General features: G+C 41.9%; 1 protein-coding gene across 7 annotated transcripts in view; it reads right to left on the reverse strand.

Moving 5' to 3' along the window:
• Positions 1–13,822, reverse strand: part of KLHL32 (kelch like family member 32) — a 169,112-nt gene that overhangs the window by 77,019 nt on the left and 78,271 nt on the right. For all 7 annotated transcript variants that reach the window (XM_073220940.1, XM_017671945.3, XM_017671937.3 and 4 more), the window contains one exon: positions 2,154–2,252. In XM_073220940.1, the coding sequence (XP_073077041.1) occupies positions 2,154–2,252 (99 nt within the window). The remainder of the gene's footprint in view (positions 1–2,153; positions 2,253–13,822) is intronic.

Genomic DNA, 13,822 nt, shown 5'->3' on the forward strand with positions numbered 1-13,822 from the left:
AGTTGGATACTGCAGTGACACAGAGGTGCAGTGCTCCTGAGGCTTGGGGTCCCTGCTCTCAGCTTTGCTCATAAAAAGCAGGAGAAAGGAACCCACGCAGTGGCCTCGAAGCGTCCCTTCCCTGTGCTGCGGGCCAGCGCATGTGCACAGAGACGCTTCGGGCCATGGCAATGGCTGATGGCCGGAGGCTCAACGGAGCAAGGGGCTGCTCCGGAGGCGTGAAGGTGAGGTCCCTGCGCTGGTAACCTTTTACTGTCCTCCAGTGCACCCTGAAAATCACGTCCAGGGAGAACTCCTTGGCTGACTCTCCCTGGGCGCCTCCTCCCAGCCCCTTGCAACATCACACATAAAATACGAAAGTAAAGTTACAGGAAAAGGAAAATGAAAATATGCTGGCGAAAGGAAGTAAAAATTTCAACCACTGCTTAAGCAGGCTAATAAAAAAAAAATTGTCTGCAAAATATATCTGCATGCAAGCTTCACATTTTCCTCTGCAAAATAGTGAGGTGCAATAATTAATCCAAAGCACACAAGCCACCTGGTAGCTCAACCAATTTATCTGATGAGGGAGGAGAAAATACCCACGAACTTCTTGTGCTCATATAGAATTCTCATTCATAAAAGATGATAAGTGTAGGTATACACACACCCGCCGGTGTCTAATACTATTTTAACATGTATCATGATAATTAGCACTCTAAGCAAACTTGTCAACATACATCTTTGGTATTACCTGCCGTGAAATGAGTGAATCAGGTGATGCTGTGGAGAGCTCGAATCGCAATATTTGATGTAGAAATGTCAAATAAGAGTAATTTTAATTTTACAAGTCAAACACACACCTTGAAGTCTTAAAACCTTTCTATGTTATTCCCATTTGCTACTTGCAGAAAGGGATTAAAAACCCAATACCACCCAACAATATTGAGGGGAAAAGAAAGGAAAATAAGATACAAATAGTTAAATATTTACTGTTAGATTAAATGTGCTAAGATAATGATAAGACTTTCATATACTGTATTTGAATTGCTCCTTAGGTGAACAAGGCTGACGTTCCTCCCAGCATCCCTCTGGGAAGCACTGGTTCCTACTTCCCAAGGTTTCTGGGAAGATGAAATAAGGTGACATATAAGAAAAAGCTTCAGAAACTACCTAATGAGGAACAGAAGTCAACGATGAAGGTCGTATTTAAAATTGAAGAAAATGATTAGGAAGGAAATACAGTAATTGAGCAGGAAAATACACAGGATTTTTCTACTTAAAATCATCATATGCACAAGGATAATAGAATTAAATTGTGTAGATTTATAATTTTTTAAAGTTTATTTTCACATTGCTATAATACTGTAATAAATGCAACTATGAGTAGGGGACATAGGCGAATGTCAGTATAGGGAATTAGTACTTAACTCTGTCCAATAAAAGAGCCATTCAGGCACGCTATCTGCCTAAGAGGTTCCATATCTTCCTATAGAACCAAAGGGTTTGCATGCAAGAAGAAAAATGGTCTCGGGAATCAGAAAGGCCTACCACTTATCAGCCATGTCACCTCAGGCAAGCTGGGTACTTTTTGAACCTCTGATTTTTCGCCTGTAAATACGTGCAAAGTTATTATGAAGACTGAAGGTGAAACATGGGTTAAGACACAGTAGGTGCTCAGTGGAGGGGAGTTTTCTCTTCCCTTCCCCTCACAGGGCCTTTCCTGACCACCCAGCAAACCCGGGGAAGAAAACACAGATCATTTATCACTTTACCAGCATTTATGACCTGGGAAGTTCACGTGGTAATTAATTATATATGACTGTGATATTTTAGCTACTGTTACTGAAATCTTCAATGACTATCCAACTTTCTGTGCATTTGTGGTTATTTCCAAAACCAGACAACACTGCTCCAAATCCTGACCCTCCCCAGGGTCACCTTCTTGGACCCCAGCAGTCAATGCCATGCGTGGTGCTGACCCGCCCTGCTTCCTGAGGGTAGTGGGGACCTGGGGTGGGCAGGGAGGATGGGGGATAAGAGAACGCCGCTGCCCTCCTGGGAGCCTTTCAGCCTGTGTCCTGGAGAAATTCTGCCACCACAGGCTACATCTCCTCCCTTCCCTTTAACCTGCCACCGGGCCCGGGTACAGCTCAGGATGCAAGCTCACATACCTGGATGAGATAGTGGGAACACAAACTGAGAAGCTCCAACAGCTGTAGGTGACTGCCAGCTGCTAGCACATCCTGGATCACGCCTGGCTCCAACAAAATCTGTTTTGTTTTTTAACAAAAAGAAAACTATCAGTTACTTAAAAATTAATATTGGTTTAATATGCAAATATATTTTATTTAAATTGCGTAACACACTGTATCTGAATCAGTAGTGTTTCTTAATATGGAAGTCTGTTATTTTTTTCTATTCTGAGTAATAAGCCGTGACCCCCACTCTAACACCTGAGTTCCCATTTCGGATACTCATTACCCATGAGTAAGGCCCTGCACTTGACCACTTATTTTTGTAGGAGGAGATGAACGTCTGCAAATATAAGAGTCTGAAAATTCAGTTTGTGATGGATGTAATCTTATAAAATACAAAAGAACCAAATATTAGTTTTTCAAAGTATATTTCAGAATTTTATTCTTTAGAAGATCACAGAAAGAGAACCACTAATGGGTATTTTATCGTAAGGGGGCTTATGTTTCTCCTGGCAACGTGCGACCAGTGGTGGATATGAGTCCATTTCACTTGTAAGTCCAACAACAGTAAAGTTCAATGACATACTTTAATTTTTCTCCTTCTCAATCTCAGATTCTCTTGTCCTTTCTATTTCAAATGCAAGATATAGAAATAGCATTTTCAGAATACAAAAACACATCACAGACAAGGAAAACTTCCCAAACACACTGGTGATATCAATTCTTTGTGGTTTTTTTTTTTTTCTGCTTAAATTCAACTTTGTGCCTACTTCTACCAGCTCTTGAGCTGCTGAAAGGCCTGGAGGAAAACACGCTGTCACGTTGGCTAGTTCACTTTACATGCATGACTGCGAGGCACAGGGAGGCTTTTTGTGCTGTTCCCACCCTTCTAACCGATTTCCCAAGTCCAGTGGCTCCCGAAGTCTTGTCTCTGGACCAGCAGCATGAGCATCACCCGAGACCTTGTCATATATTCTTGGGCACCTGCTTCCCCAGACCTAACGGAGCCAGAAATTTTCAGGAGGAGGCCCTGCAATGGGTGGTGCAGTGAACAAGGAACCCTGGTGGTTCTGATGCCTCGGCCAGCAAGAGAAACACTGATCTGGTCAATCCACTCTTCCGGTACTAGTAGTATTCCACTAGTACCAATTGCTGTCCTCCACACTCCACCTGTGCACCCCTGAAACCATGCCTTCCAGGGTAACAGTCACAAATGATTTTTATTTCTCAGAGAACAACCAGAAGCCTCCAAGCCCCTGTCAGACCCTCTCCAGAAACCCATTACATGCCGGCAAAACCAGCTGTTATCTAGTGCATGCTCATTGACCTTTCTGATGCCCCAGGACAAAATTCTCTGGGCAAGGGATCTAACAACACCACCTCAGGGCCTTGAGGATGAGGATCTGAGGTGGAGAGTGCCATTAATTGTTATAGCTCGGGCTTAAATTAGAAGGGAACTGGCAATAATTATTAATTAGAAGGGAACTGGCAATAAACAACAGAAAACGTGTCCTGAATCAGCATGCAATCTTGGAAATCGTTGTGGGATGGAGAAGCCCGAGTACGAATTTCCCGACCCTCAACCAATCCCACTTCACCACACTCCTTAAAAAGCCTTTTTCGCTGATGAGGCAGAGACAGATTTGACCTGGCCTCCTGTCTCTTTGCATAGCCACCTTGCAATAAAGTTCTTTCCCTTTTGTGAAAGCTGTTGTCTGGTGTGGCTTGCCATGTGCGTGAGGTAGCAGACCCTTGCTTGATTATACTAGATCTCAACCCCTTCTGTCTGCAACTGCCCACTCCCATTCCTGCATCATTGCTTATTCTTTCTACTGGATGATAATTCCCACTAGCACACTGACATGCCGTTAGAACTCTAGAGAAATAAAAATCTCCTCCCTTGACCTCATAGTTCCCTCCATGGTTCCCCTCATAATAAAACTCCTCAGGAAAGTTGTCTATAAAAAAATACCACTATTTGCTCTAGCCTGTTCTCTCTTGAACCCACTCCTGTTAGGTTTTACTTCCACTGTTCCTCCTAAAATGTTCTCATCAAGATCACCAGTGACCTCCAAATCCAATGGCCATTTCTCAGCATTTAATCTTACTCAAGCAGCAGCTGTTAGCAAAGGTGACTGCTTGGCCCCTGGGGCAACACGCCATTCCTGGTTTCTGGCAATAAACAACCTAAACGGGTCCGGAATCAGTTCCTTTGCTATGGCCTCTCCATCTCCTTCCCAACCATAAGTTCTGGAGCTGCCCAGAACTATTCCTTTTATATTCTCTCCCCACATTCTGTGGGTGATCTCATGTAATCCCATGGCTTTAAAACCATCTATACACAGTTTACACTCAGATTTGTTTCTCCGGTCCCTAAACTCATTCTTGGCCTCCAGACGTGTACCCCACTGCCTGTTCAGTATCACCACCTGGATGTCTAATGAGCAGCTCAAGCTGAACGTGCACTGGACTGAGCTCCCCGTCCTTCCCACCAACCCCCAAACCTGCTCCTGTCCTATCCGACCATCTCAGCGAACAGCAACTCTCGGTTATTTAGGCTAAAACCCCAGAGCCCTCCTGACTCTGTGATTTCCTAATATCTTGCATCCGATCCATCAGCCACTCCTAGTGGTTCTGTCTTCACAACAGCTTCTGAACCCACTGACCACTCATACGACTTGCGTCATGATGGGTCTAGTCCAGCCCACTGTCTCCCTAGACTACAATGGCCTCCAAACTCATGGCACTGCTTTCTCCTTTGCCTACTCACGATGCTTGTAACAATATCAAACAAGTTTGTCCTTTAAAAAAAGAAACGCAATTGTGTCACTCCTTGATTCAGAACTCTCCAGTGACTTTCTATCTCATTGAAAAGTACATCCAAAGTCTTCACCATGAAATAAAAGGTTCTTTGAATATGCGGAGTACTTGAGTGTTTCCCGCTAGCTGCTGTTTCCTCTGCCTGGATCACATCTCCTGGAGATGTCAGGGTGGGGTATTCCCTCATGCCCTTCAGACCTGTGCTCAGGTATCATCTTCCCTGAGGCCATCTCTGTCCATCCCATGTAAGTAGTACCCACTCGCCATCACCCCTTACTCCCTAGCTCCTTACTTCTCTTTATTCTTCTTCATAGCCCTACCACCTCTCAACAAAGTGCGTATTTGCCTATTTGATTATTTCCTGTTTCTCCACTCACTAGGATACAAGACCCGGGAGAGCAGGCACTTGATCCATTTTGTGTCCCCAGTGCTCATTAGAATAATGCCTGACACGTAACTTTCACTTCAAATTGATGATTCATTCTATAATAAATTATTGATGAATTAACTTACTTCCAGATATATTTTTAAACTCAGAATTAATTTTATTACTAATCTACCATAACAGAAAAGAGGAAAAAGAATTAAATTATATTTCTGAACTACTAAAGAAGCGAAAAAGTTAAGTCCATGTGGCAAAAACACCAATATTCATCTTATTCTGAAGATTCCCTGTAGCTCCGTGCCCATCCAGTCAGAAGGAGAAACCTGAATTTCCCCCCAACTCCTCCATGAGAGAGGCTTTGACTGACATTCGGGGAATTATTGCAGCTCGCATTGCCGGAGCAAGGATGAAGTATATTCTTACAGAAGAGGCACGGCCCAAGGCACAGAACGGGGAATAGGTGGATTAGAAAGGTTAGTCTCAGCCTTTAAATCCTGTCAGTTGCGCTTCTTTCACACAACTGGCATTCGTGATAATCTCTAAGGCTCGGTGATGCCAAACACAAAGACGGGTATCACAGAGACACGAGATGCATATTCCACAGCACGTGGAACACGCCCAGCGGGCTCACTTTGAGAAGCTCTCGTGTGAGAAATCCATATTGGCATTGTTTTTGTCTTTGTTTCTTGTTTTTTTGTTCTGTAGTTTTTTTTCTTCTCTCATAATAACATAAGTTTTTCTAAAAGATGCTTTAGCACAGAAAATCCCTTGGTGCTTTCAAAGGGAGCGGTTTGGCAAAAAACAAAAAACAAAAAACAAAATACAAACCCTACCAGGAAATCTGGGTCTCACTTTTGGAAACAGAATTAGTGTCTGCAAACCCCACTTGCACTGGAGTCTTTTAAATTCAGCTCTGTTGATCTTTACTGACTGGCTGTTCTACTGTATTTTTCCAGAGAATTTGGGTTTGGGCAGGAATACAAACAAATTTCAATCTCACAAAATACAATATGGTGAATTTGGATATCATTTGCCTAGGAGAACTGGCCAGAAGGACCTTCAGTAGAAGGAAGGGGTCCCAACCATGCCCATTTCTGAAGGGCAGCTAAGACAGCTACGTTTCAGTGCTGCAAAGCACACGTGGTCTGGCACTCAAAGCAGTGGAAGGAAAGGTCACTCACCACAGTGGAGGGACTTGGCTCAGATGGAGGCATCAATAACAGATGAGGCAAATGTCTGAATAACAGAAGACATCACGAAGTGCAGGGCCTGTACAGCCCAGTGGCCCAGAAAGCAGCGGGAAAGGGAAAACCATCCCCGCTGCCCGGCTGGGCTGGACATTACCTCCTACTTCAGTGACGCTCACCCGCTTGGGCGAAGGCTCTGCTGGGGCTCCAGAATGGACAGAGGTGTTGATGCAAGCGTGGGTGGGGCATGAGTGCCTCTGGCTCACAGGGCCATCTGTATGGAATATTCTCTCCCTGCCACTAACTCACACCTGACCTCTAGGTGGCAGAAATACTAGGGGCTGATGTTGAAACAGCAGAGCTAGACAAGGCTAGCCGGGGGGCGACCACCTCACTGTGGAAGTTCCCCTGCAGGGTATGGCAGGCTAGGTTATGTGAGCTGAGGAAAGGTTCACAGCTGGCGCCTACCCCACATGCTGAGACTCTGGACTCATTTTGATAAACCAGGGATAAGAACTGGCCAGTGGCTGGGGTCAGGATGTCACAGGGTGGTGTGACAAGGTAATAGAGGTAAAAGCCACAATTACCGCAGAAGGCGGTGGTCTTCGAAGATGCCAGTGATAGTTCCTGCATCAGAATTCACTCACAAAGTGGTCCATTGCCCCCTGGAAGGAGGATCTCTTGAACACTCAGTTCTAATGTGCCCTCCGGCCACCAAGCAGGGCTGGCCGTGGACAGATGGATTTGCATGATCTCTAAGGAAGGCCTCCAAGCAGGGGTAAGGCTGGGGCTCCGGTCCCAGCGATATATTCGGCAGGACATGGAGCCAGAACCTCATGGAAAGGAGTGCGGGGCTGGAGGTGGGACTCAGCACAGGGCACAATGAGATGGGCCATCTCCGTGAGTGCCAGGCCTCACCTGGTGGGGCTCTGGGGGGGCGGGGCAAGGTTCAGCCTCACTCCCCACATCACAGAGCGCCCACCCTCTCAATGTTGACTTATTATTTCTCTTCCCTTTGTTTTCCCTTCCACTTCTGCCTGGCTTCTTGGATTAGCTGCTGATAGGGACGGCCTGTCATAGGGTGGCCAGGCTCAGCGTGGCCTTTTTGTTTCTGCCAAGTTGGCATCTTCAGAAAATTCTGTACCTCAGTTCTTCAGAGCTGTCTTCCTCATCCTTGCTGCAGAGAACTCTCAAGTTACCTTTGGGGTTGTAGGCTAGCCTGGAAGAGTTGAACACGTTAAAGCCAGACAACTAAGATCTTTACCTAACATACAGCTGTGCACACGGGAACACAGCCCTCATGCAGCTGCAAAGTAGATGTGGTCTAACACTATTTATAAGAATGCACGTGCACATTTTCCTCTTCTTTATACCCCGGTTCTTTGAGACTTTTATTCTGTATAACAAGATGGCAAGTTTTCACAATTTTAAAATTATAAATCGTCAAGCAAATCGAATACAACTGCATAAATAACTTTTAAATGATCAGATATTCAAGACACATGCAATTTTTGCATAAATTTCTTCAAGAGACTTATAGACAAGAGTAGGAACCATGAGATCTAGCTTTGAAAAACGGTCAATTTAGTTTTTGTTTCAAAACCATTACTGAGGATTTTTTATCCACAAGGTGGCGCCTATGTTTAAAGCAAAAGAATTCTCTAAATTACTCATGTACTGCATTTCTGTAACTGATACCTTTAAGTTTACTTTTAAGAAAGAAAAAAAAACAACTCAAGTAGGGGTAATAAAACATGAATTCCACTTTCTAAATGAATTCTACTTTAACATTTTGGGAAATGCCTACAAATATTTCTGTTGAAATGCTCCATCTGAGCAATACTGACTAGATAGAATTCAGGAGTTCTCCATAAATCCAGTTCCAATTTATGAATATAATTCAAACTTTTTGTCCTTGTATCCAGAAGCTCTCATTATGCGGCCCCAACCTGCTCTTTAAAACTTATTTCCAGTTCTGCAACTGTGCATTCCCTTAGCTAAAGCCTACAGCCCACTGGTCTCCACACTCAGGCACTATTATCTCTTTTTCCACCTTGAACGCACGCACGCCTCTCCTAACTTCTTCAATCCCCGTGTGTCAAAATACTACCCATTCTTCAAGAGGCAACTCTAAGTGCATTTCCTACACAAAGCTTTGCAAGATCTTCCCTCATCCCAGACTCCAGATGGAATTAATCTCCTAGCACTTCACTCCACAGCAGATGTCTAGTAAACTAAAGCCATGGGCTCTTTGACCTCCAAACCTGGCTCCTATACTTGCTGGCAGAATGAGACTTGGCAAACAACTCAGTTCCATGTGTCTCAGTGTTGTCTGTACAATGAAAATCATAATACCTATCTGAAAATTGATTTAAGGACTGAGACACTACATATGTACCTTTACATTTGTGTATGGCTATGTGTCCAAAAAGGCTCAAATGATATGGAACTTATTTTCTCACACAACTTGGATTGAGCACCTTAGAGTGCCAACAGGCCAGATTCCCTGCATTTCCCTACTCGGCTAGTCTCAGCCTGTGGTTTCATGGGCACATGGGCTGCCTGCAGGCATTGCGTCTGCATTCAAAGAAGCAAATAAGGGCAAAAACCAAAAACCATGGGCCAGCTACTCTGTCATTATTTATCAGAAAACAAGAGGTTTCCTACAGACATTGGGCAGACTTCATTTACATTTCATTTGCCAGGTCTAGGTCATGTGGCTACCCAAAGCTACAAAGGAACCTGGGAAATTGAGTTTTTATGGCTAAATACACTATTTTCCCAAGTCAAACTGGAGTTCTCAATAATGAAAAAAAGAGGAAATAGATATTGCGTAGGCAATTAGAGCATAGAACAGTATCTATTCATGGTAGATCTGCAATCAGTACTAATGGTTGTCTCTTTTTCACACAATTAAGTGTTTTTGCCTTGAATGAGTGATGGGAATCTTAGTTCATGCCTTACCTATGAGACTTTGAAGGCAAAATCCATCCTATTTCATGTTTGTTGCTGAACATCCTAGAAGAGCACCTCCAGAAATATTTACTGAAGAAATACACAAGCTTGAAAAATACAGTTCCTGGGGAAAATGTTAAAAGACGTCAAAAGCTTCCATGGGGAAGTCTGGTCATGTGCTGATCCCTATCAAGGACTATCTAAATGAAGAAGTTAGGTACAAGCACACAATAGACATTTCAACCAACTATTGTGATAACATGCCCAAACAGAGGTAACTTTTGAGTTGTGCGTTGTATTTTATGAATTTGTGATTATTGATTCCTTAAGTTACAAATTTCATCAGGTGGCCATCTTCCAAACATAGTACACTTGAACAAATTTCTTAAAGATCACAATATCAAGCATTTAAAAATATTCATTATATTCCATTTATGAAGAAACAATCACATTTTCCATGTTAGAATATGAAAACAGAGAAAACCAGATTTGGCTTTCAGATTCTAAAAGAATGTTAAAAATTACAAAGGCAAAATAATAATTAACCATCCTAGTAAAATAAAAAGGTGTGGAAAACACTTTGAGATTCTACTTTTTCCTTCACAAATTTACACATCTTCATGAGTTCATTTGAAATTTCTAAGGTTACAGGCAGGTTTAAAAGCATGGCCTTGTCCGAGAAAACGACACACTGCCGTGCAAAAATTTCATTTATTACCAATAATGCAATTCAGAGGATTTTTCAGTATATAGATGTTGCTACTGAAACTGGTTCTTCCTTTCTTATTTCAGGACATGCAGAAGGATAATGGATTAAATACCGTAGCTAAGTGCTTGAGTAGAGAAAGAGTAGAAAGGAGCCAAATAGGATTATTAAGCCATGGTGTATGCCATGCTACTACAGCGGTGGGTACAGGGTGCTGTAGGAGCACGTGGCTGAGGATGCCTCACTGCACTAAAGTTACAAAATCATTCTTCATTTATAAAAACACTTGGTCCTTTCAGATCCTATGAGCAAACTTTATTCTTTGGCCCCTTCTCCATTAGCATGATTCTGACATTTCAAAGCTCTGAGAGCAATAGTTCTGTCAGCAAGTCATTTCCAACAGTTTCCTTCATTATGTTTAAATTAGGGAAATATATTATTTAACAAAATATAAAGACAAATTATATACACTTACATTACCTAAAAAAAAAATGGCCTAATTACTTGAAAAAGCAGAATAAATGTTTGATAGTATCTAACTTGAAAAGAAAGAAGCAATTGCAGCAATTAAATGTAATGAGACATGAAGGTCATTACAGGTTACAGGAAAAGCCAAATTAATTGTTAAAATTTACGTGTAGAAGCAGCGCTCCTTCAAGTGTGGTGAACGTGGGAAGTTGCGTCCCACAGAGCTTTGTTAATGAAGCTGGGCTTCCCTAAACAGAGCTAGCTTCTTACAGCAAGACCAAAGAAGACAGGAACATTACCCTTAAGTACCGACGTCCAAAGATGGAAGGTCCCCGAAATACGGACCAGGGCTGATGCCAATGTTCATGTGTAACTGGCTACTATGGCGTCAGTACTGAGTGCCAGAGAAGAGACAGAAGCAAAAAGCTAAGGGGCATGATTACACTGTGGTGGTGTTCATGCTGAGACAGTGGTGGGCACAGTACACTGTAGGAACGCTTGGCCGGATATCTCAGTGAACGAAGCTCTGAAATAATTTCTCATGCGAAAACTACGTCCTTCATATCATTTCTATGTTCACTTGGGGAATTTCTTGCATTTGCTTCATACAGAATGGAGGTAAAAGGACAGCTCTAAGGTTCACTGTAGGAACCTGGACAAGTCATTGACACATTTGTTTTTAGCATCATCGAATAAAAAAAATAGGGGATGACTACTACCTAATTTCATAGAGTCTAATTAAGGATAAAATGAGATGGCTAAGACAAAATTCTTAGAATAATCCCTGGTACATTTCATAGGGTTAATAAAGTATAGCTGCATTTATTATTGTTAATTTCATGAAAAAAAAACAATCTACTTCACAAATAACCCCTATATCTAGAGCTTCCTCACTGCCCACTCTGTACCAGGCACTATATAAGGTAATTTAATGTTTTCTTTCCTTCTTACACCTTCTCCACTCCTCAATCCCATGAGGTAAATTTTATCCCTATATGGCAAATGAAGAAACTGAAGGCAGAAAAATTTACCCATTCAACTAGCACATCTTTTCTGAGTGACTGCGGTGTTCTAGACTCCTTTCTAGGCACTGTGGGATGACCCCACACGCAGGATGACCACACTGTTGGATAGTACTTAGAGCCCAGGCTTTTGCCACCAGGTAAACCTGTGGTCCCCTCCGCTGACAAGAGTAAAACAAAGGAAGAAACAGGTTTGGAGGGGAAAAAAATCACGCATTCCATTTTGGGGATGTGTTTGATCTGAATGCCTATTAGGCATCCACACAGAGATGTCAGGTAGGCAGATATACGCGAGAATAATTGGCAAACTGTAAGCTCAAACCAAGTGCTCCTATCACATATTTTTATGTGGCCTGTGAGCTAAGAGTAATTTAAGAAAAAACAATGTATTGCTGTTTTAAAAAATTTAATTTTTTCATTAATAGACTTGATTTTTTAGAACACTTTTAGGCTCACAATAAATTGAGCAGAAAGGAAAGCTCCATATACCTCCTGCCTTCACGCATGCATAGCCTGCCAGGAGGCCTATCAACATCCCCCACCAGAGTGGTACATTGGTCATCAACATTATTATCACCCAAAGGCCAGAGTTTACATAAGGTCCACTCCTGAGGTTGGGTCTTCATAGATGTGTAATGCATATATCCACCGTTAGAGTATCACACAGAGTATTTTCACAACACTAAAAACCCTCTGTGCTCTAATCATCCCTTCTTCCCCTGGCAAACTCTGATCTTTCCACCATCTCCTTAATTTTGTCCTTTCCAGGATGTCATGGAGTTGGAATCCCAAAGTATGTATCCTTTCCAGATGGGCTTCTATTGCTTAGAAATATGCAATTAAGCCCCCTCTGTCTTTTCATGGTTTGACAGCTCATTTTCTAGTGCTGAATAATATTCCATTGTCTGGATGTAGCACAGTTTATCCATTCACCTACTGAAGGATGTATCAGTTGTTTACAAGTTTTGTCAATGATAAAAAAAAAGCTGTTACAAATATCTGTGCGCAGGTTTTTGTGTGGATGTTAAGTTTTTGACTCCTTTGGATAAATACCAAGGAGCGTGATTGCTGGATTATCTGGTAAGAATACATTTACTTTTGTGAGATGTGTCTTTTGCAAATATTATCTCCCAGTTTTTTGTATTCTCATTCTCTTGACATTGATTTTGCAGAGTGGTTTTTAGTTTTAATGAAGTCCAGCTTACCTTATACCTTTCACGGCTTATGCTTCTGGTGGTGTATTTCAAAAGTCATTCACCATACCCGAAGTCACCTAAATTTTCTCCTATTATCTTCTAGGAGTTTTGTAGTTTTTCATTTTACATATAGAGCTATGATCCATTTTGAGTTAATTTCTGTGAAGAATGTAAGGTCTGTGTCTAGAATTATTTTTTCGCTTATGGATGTTCAGTTGTTCCAGCACCAATTGTTGAAAAGATTATCTTTGCTCCATTATATTGCCTTTGTTTCTTCGCCAAAGATCAGCTGACTATATTTACGGGGTCTATTTCTAGGCTCCCATTCTGTTTCATTGATCTATTTGTCTATTCTTTCACCATTACCAGATTATCTTGATTACTGCAGCTTTAGAGTAACTATTGGAATCAGTTAGTGTCAGTCCTCCGACTCTGTTCTTCTCCTTCAATATCGTCTTGGCTATCCTGGGCCTTTTGCTTCTCCACATAAACTTTAGAATCGGTTTGTCAATGACCATAAATTAACTCCCTGGGGTTATGATTAGGACTACAGTGAGTCTATAGATCAAGTTGAGAAGAACTGACATCTTAACAATATTGAGTCTTCTTATCCATGAGCATGGAATATTTCTGCCTTTATTTAATTGTTCTTTGATATCTTCTATCAGAGTTTTGGAATTTTCCTCATATCGATCTTGCTAATATTTTGTTAGATTTATTCTGAAGTATTTCAGTTTGAGCAGTGCCTATGTCTAGAATGGCTTCAACTTTTTAAAGTAGTTGGGAAAAGACCCAAAAGATGAAATACGTTATGATGTGTGAAAAAGATATGAAATTCAAATCTCAGAAGCCATAAATAAAGTTTTCCTGGAACATAGCCACGCTCATTCATTTACATATTTTCCT

Source organism: Manis javanica, chromosome 13 (genome assembly GCF_040802235.1).
Source record: "Manis javanica isolate MJ-LG chromosome 13, MJ_LKY, whole genome shotgun sequence".
Lineage (NCBI taxonomy): Eukaryota > Metazoa > Chordata > Mammalia > Pholidota > Manidae > Manis > Manis javanica.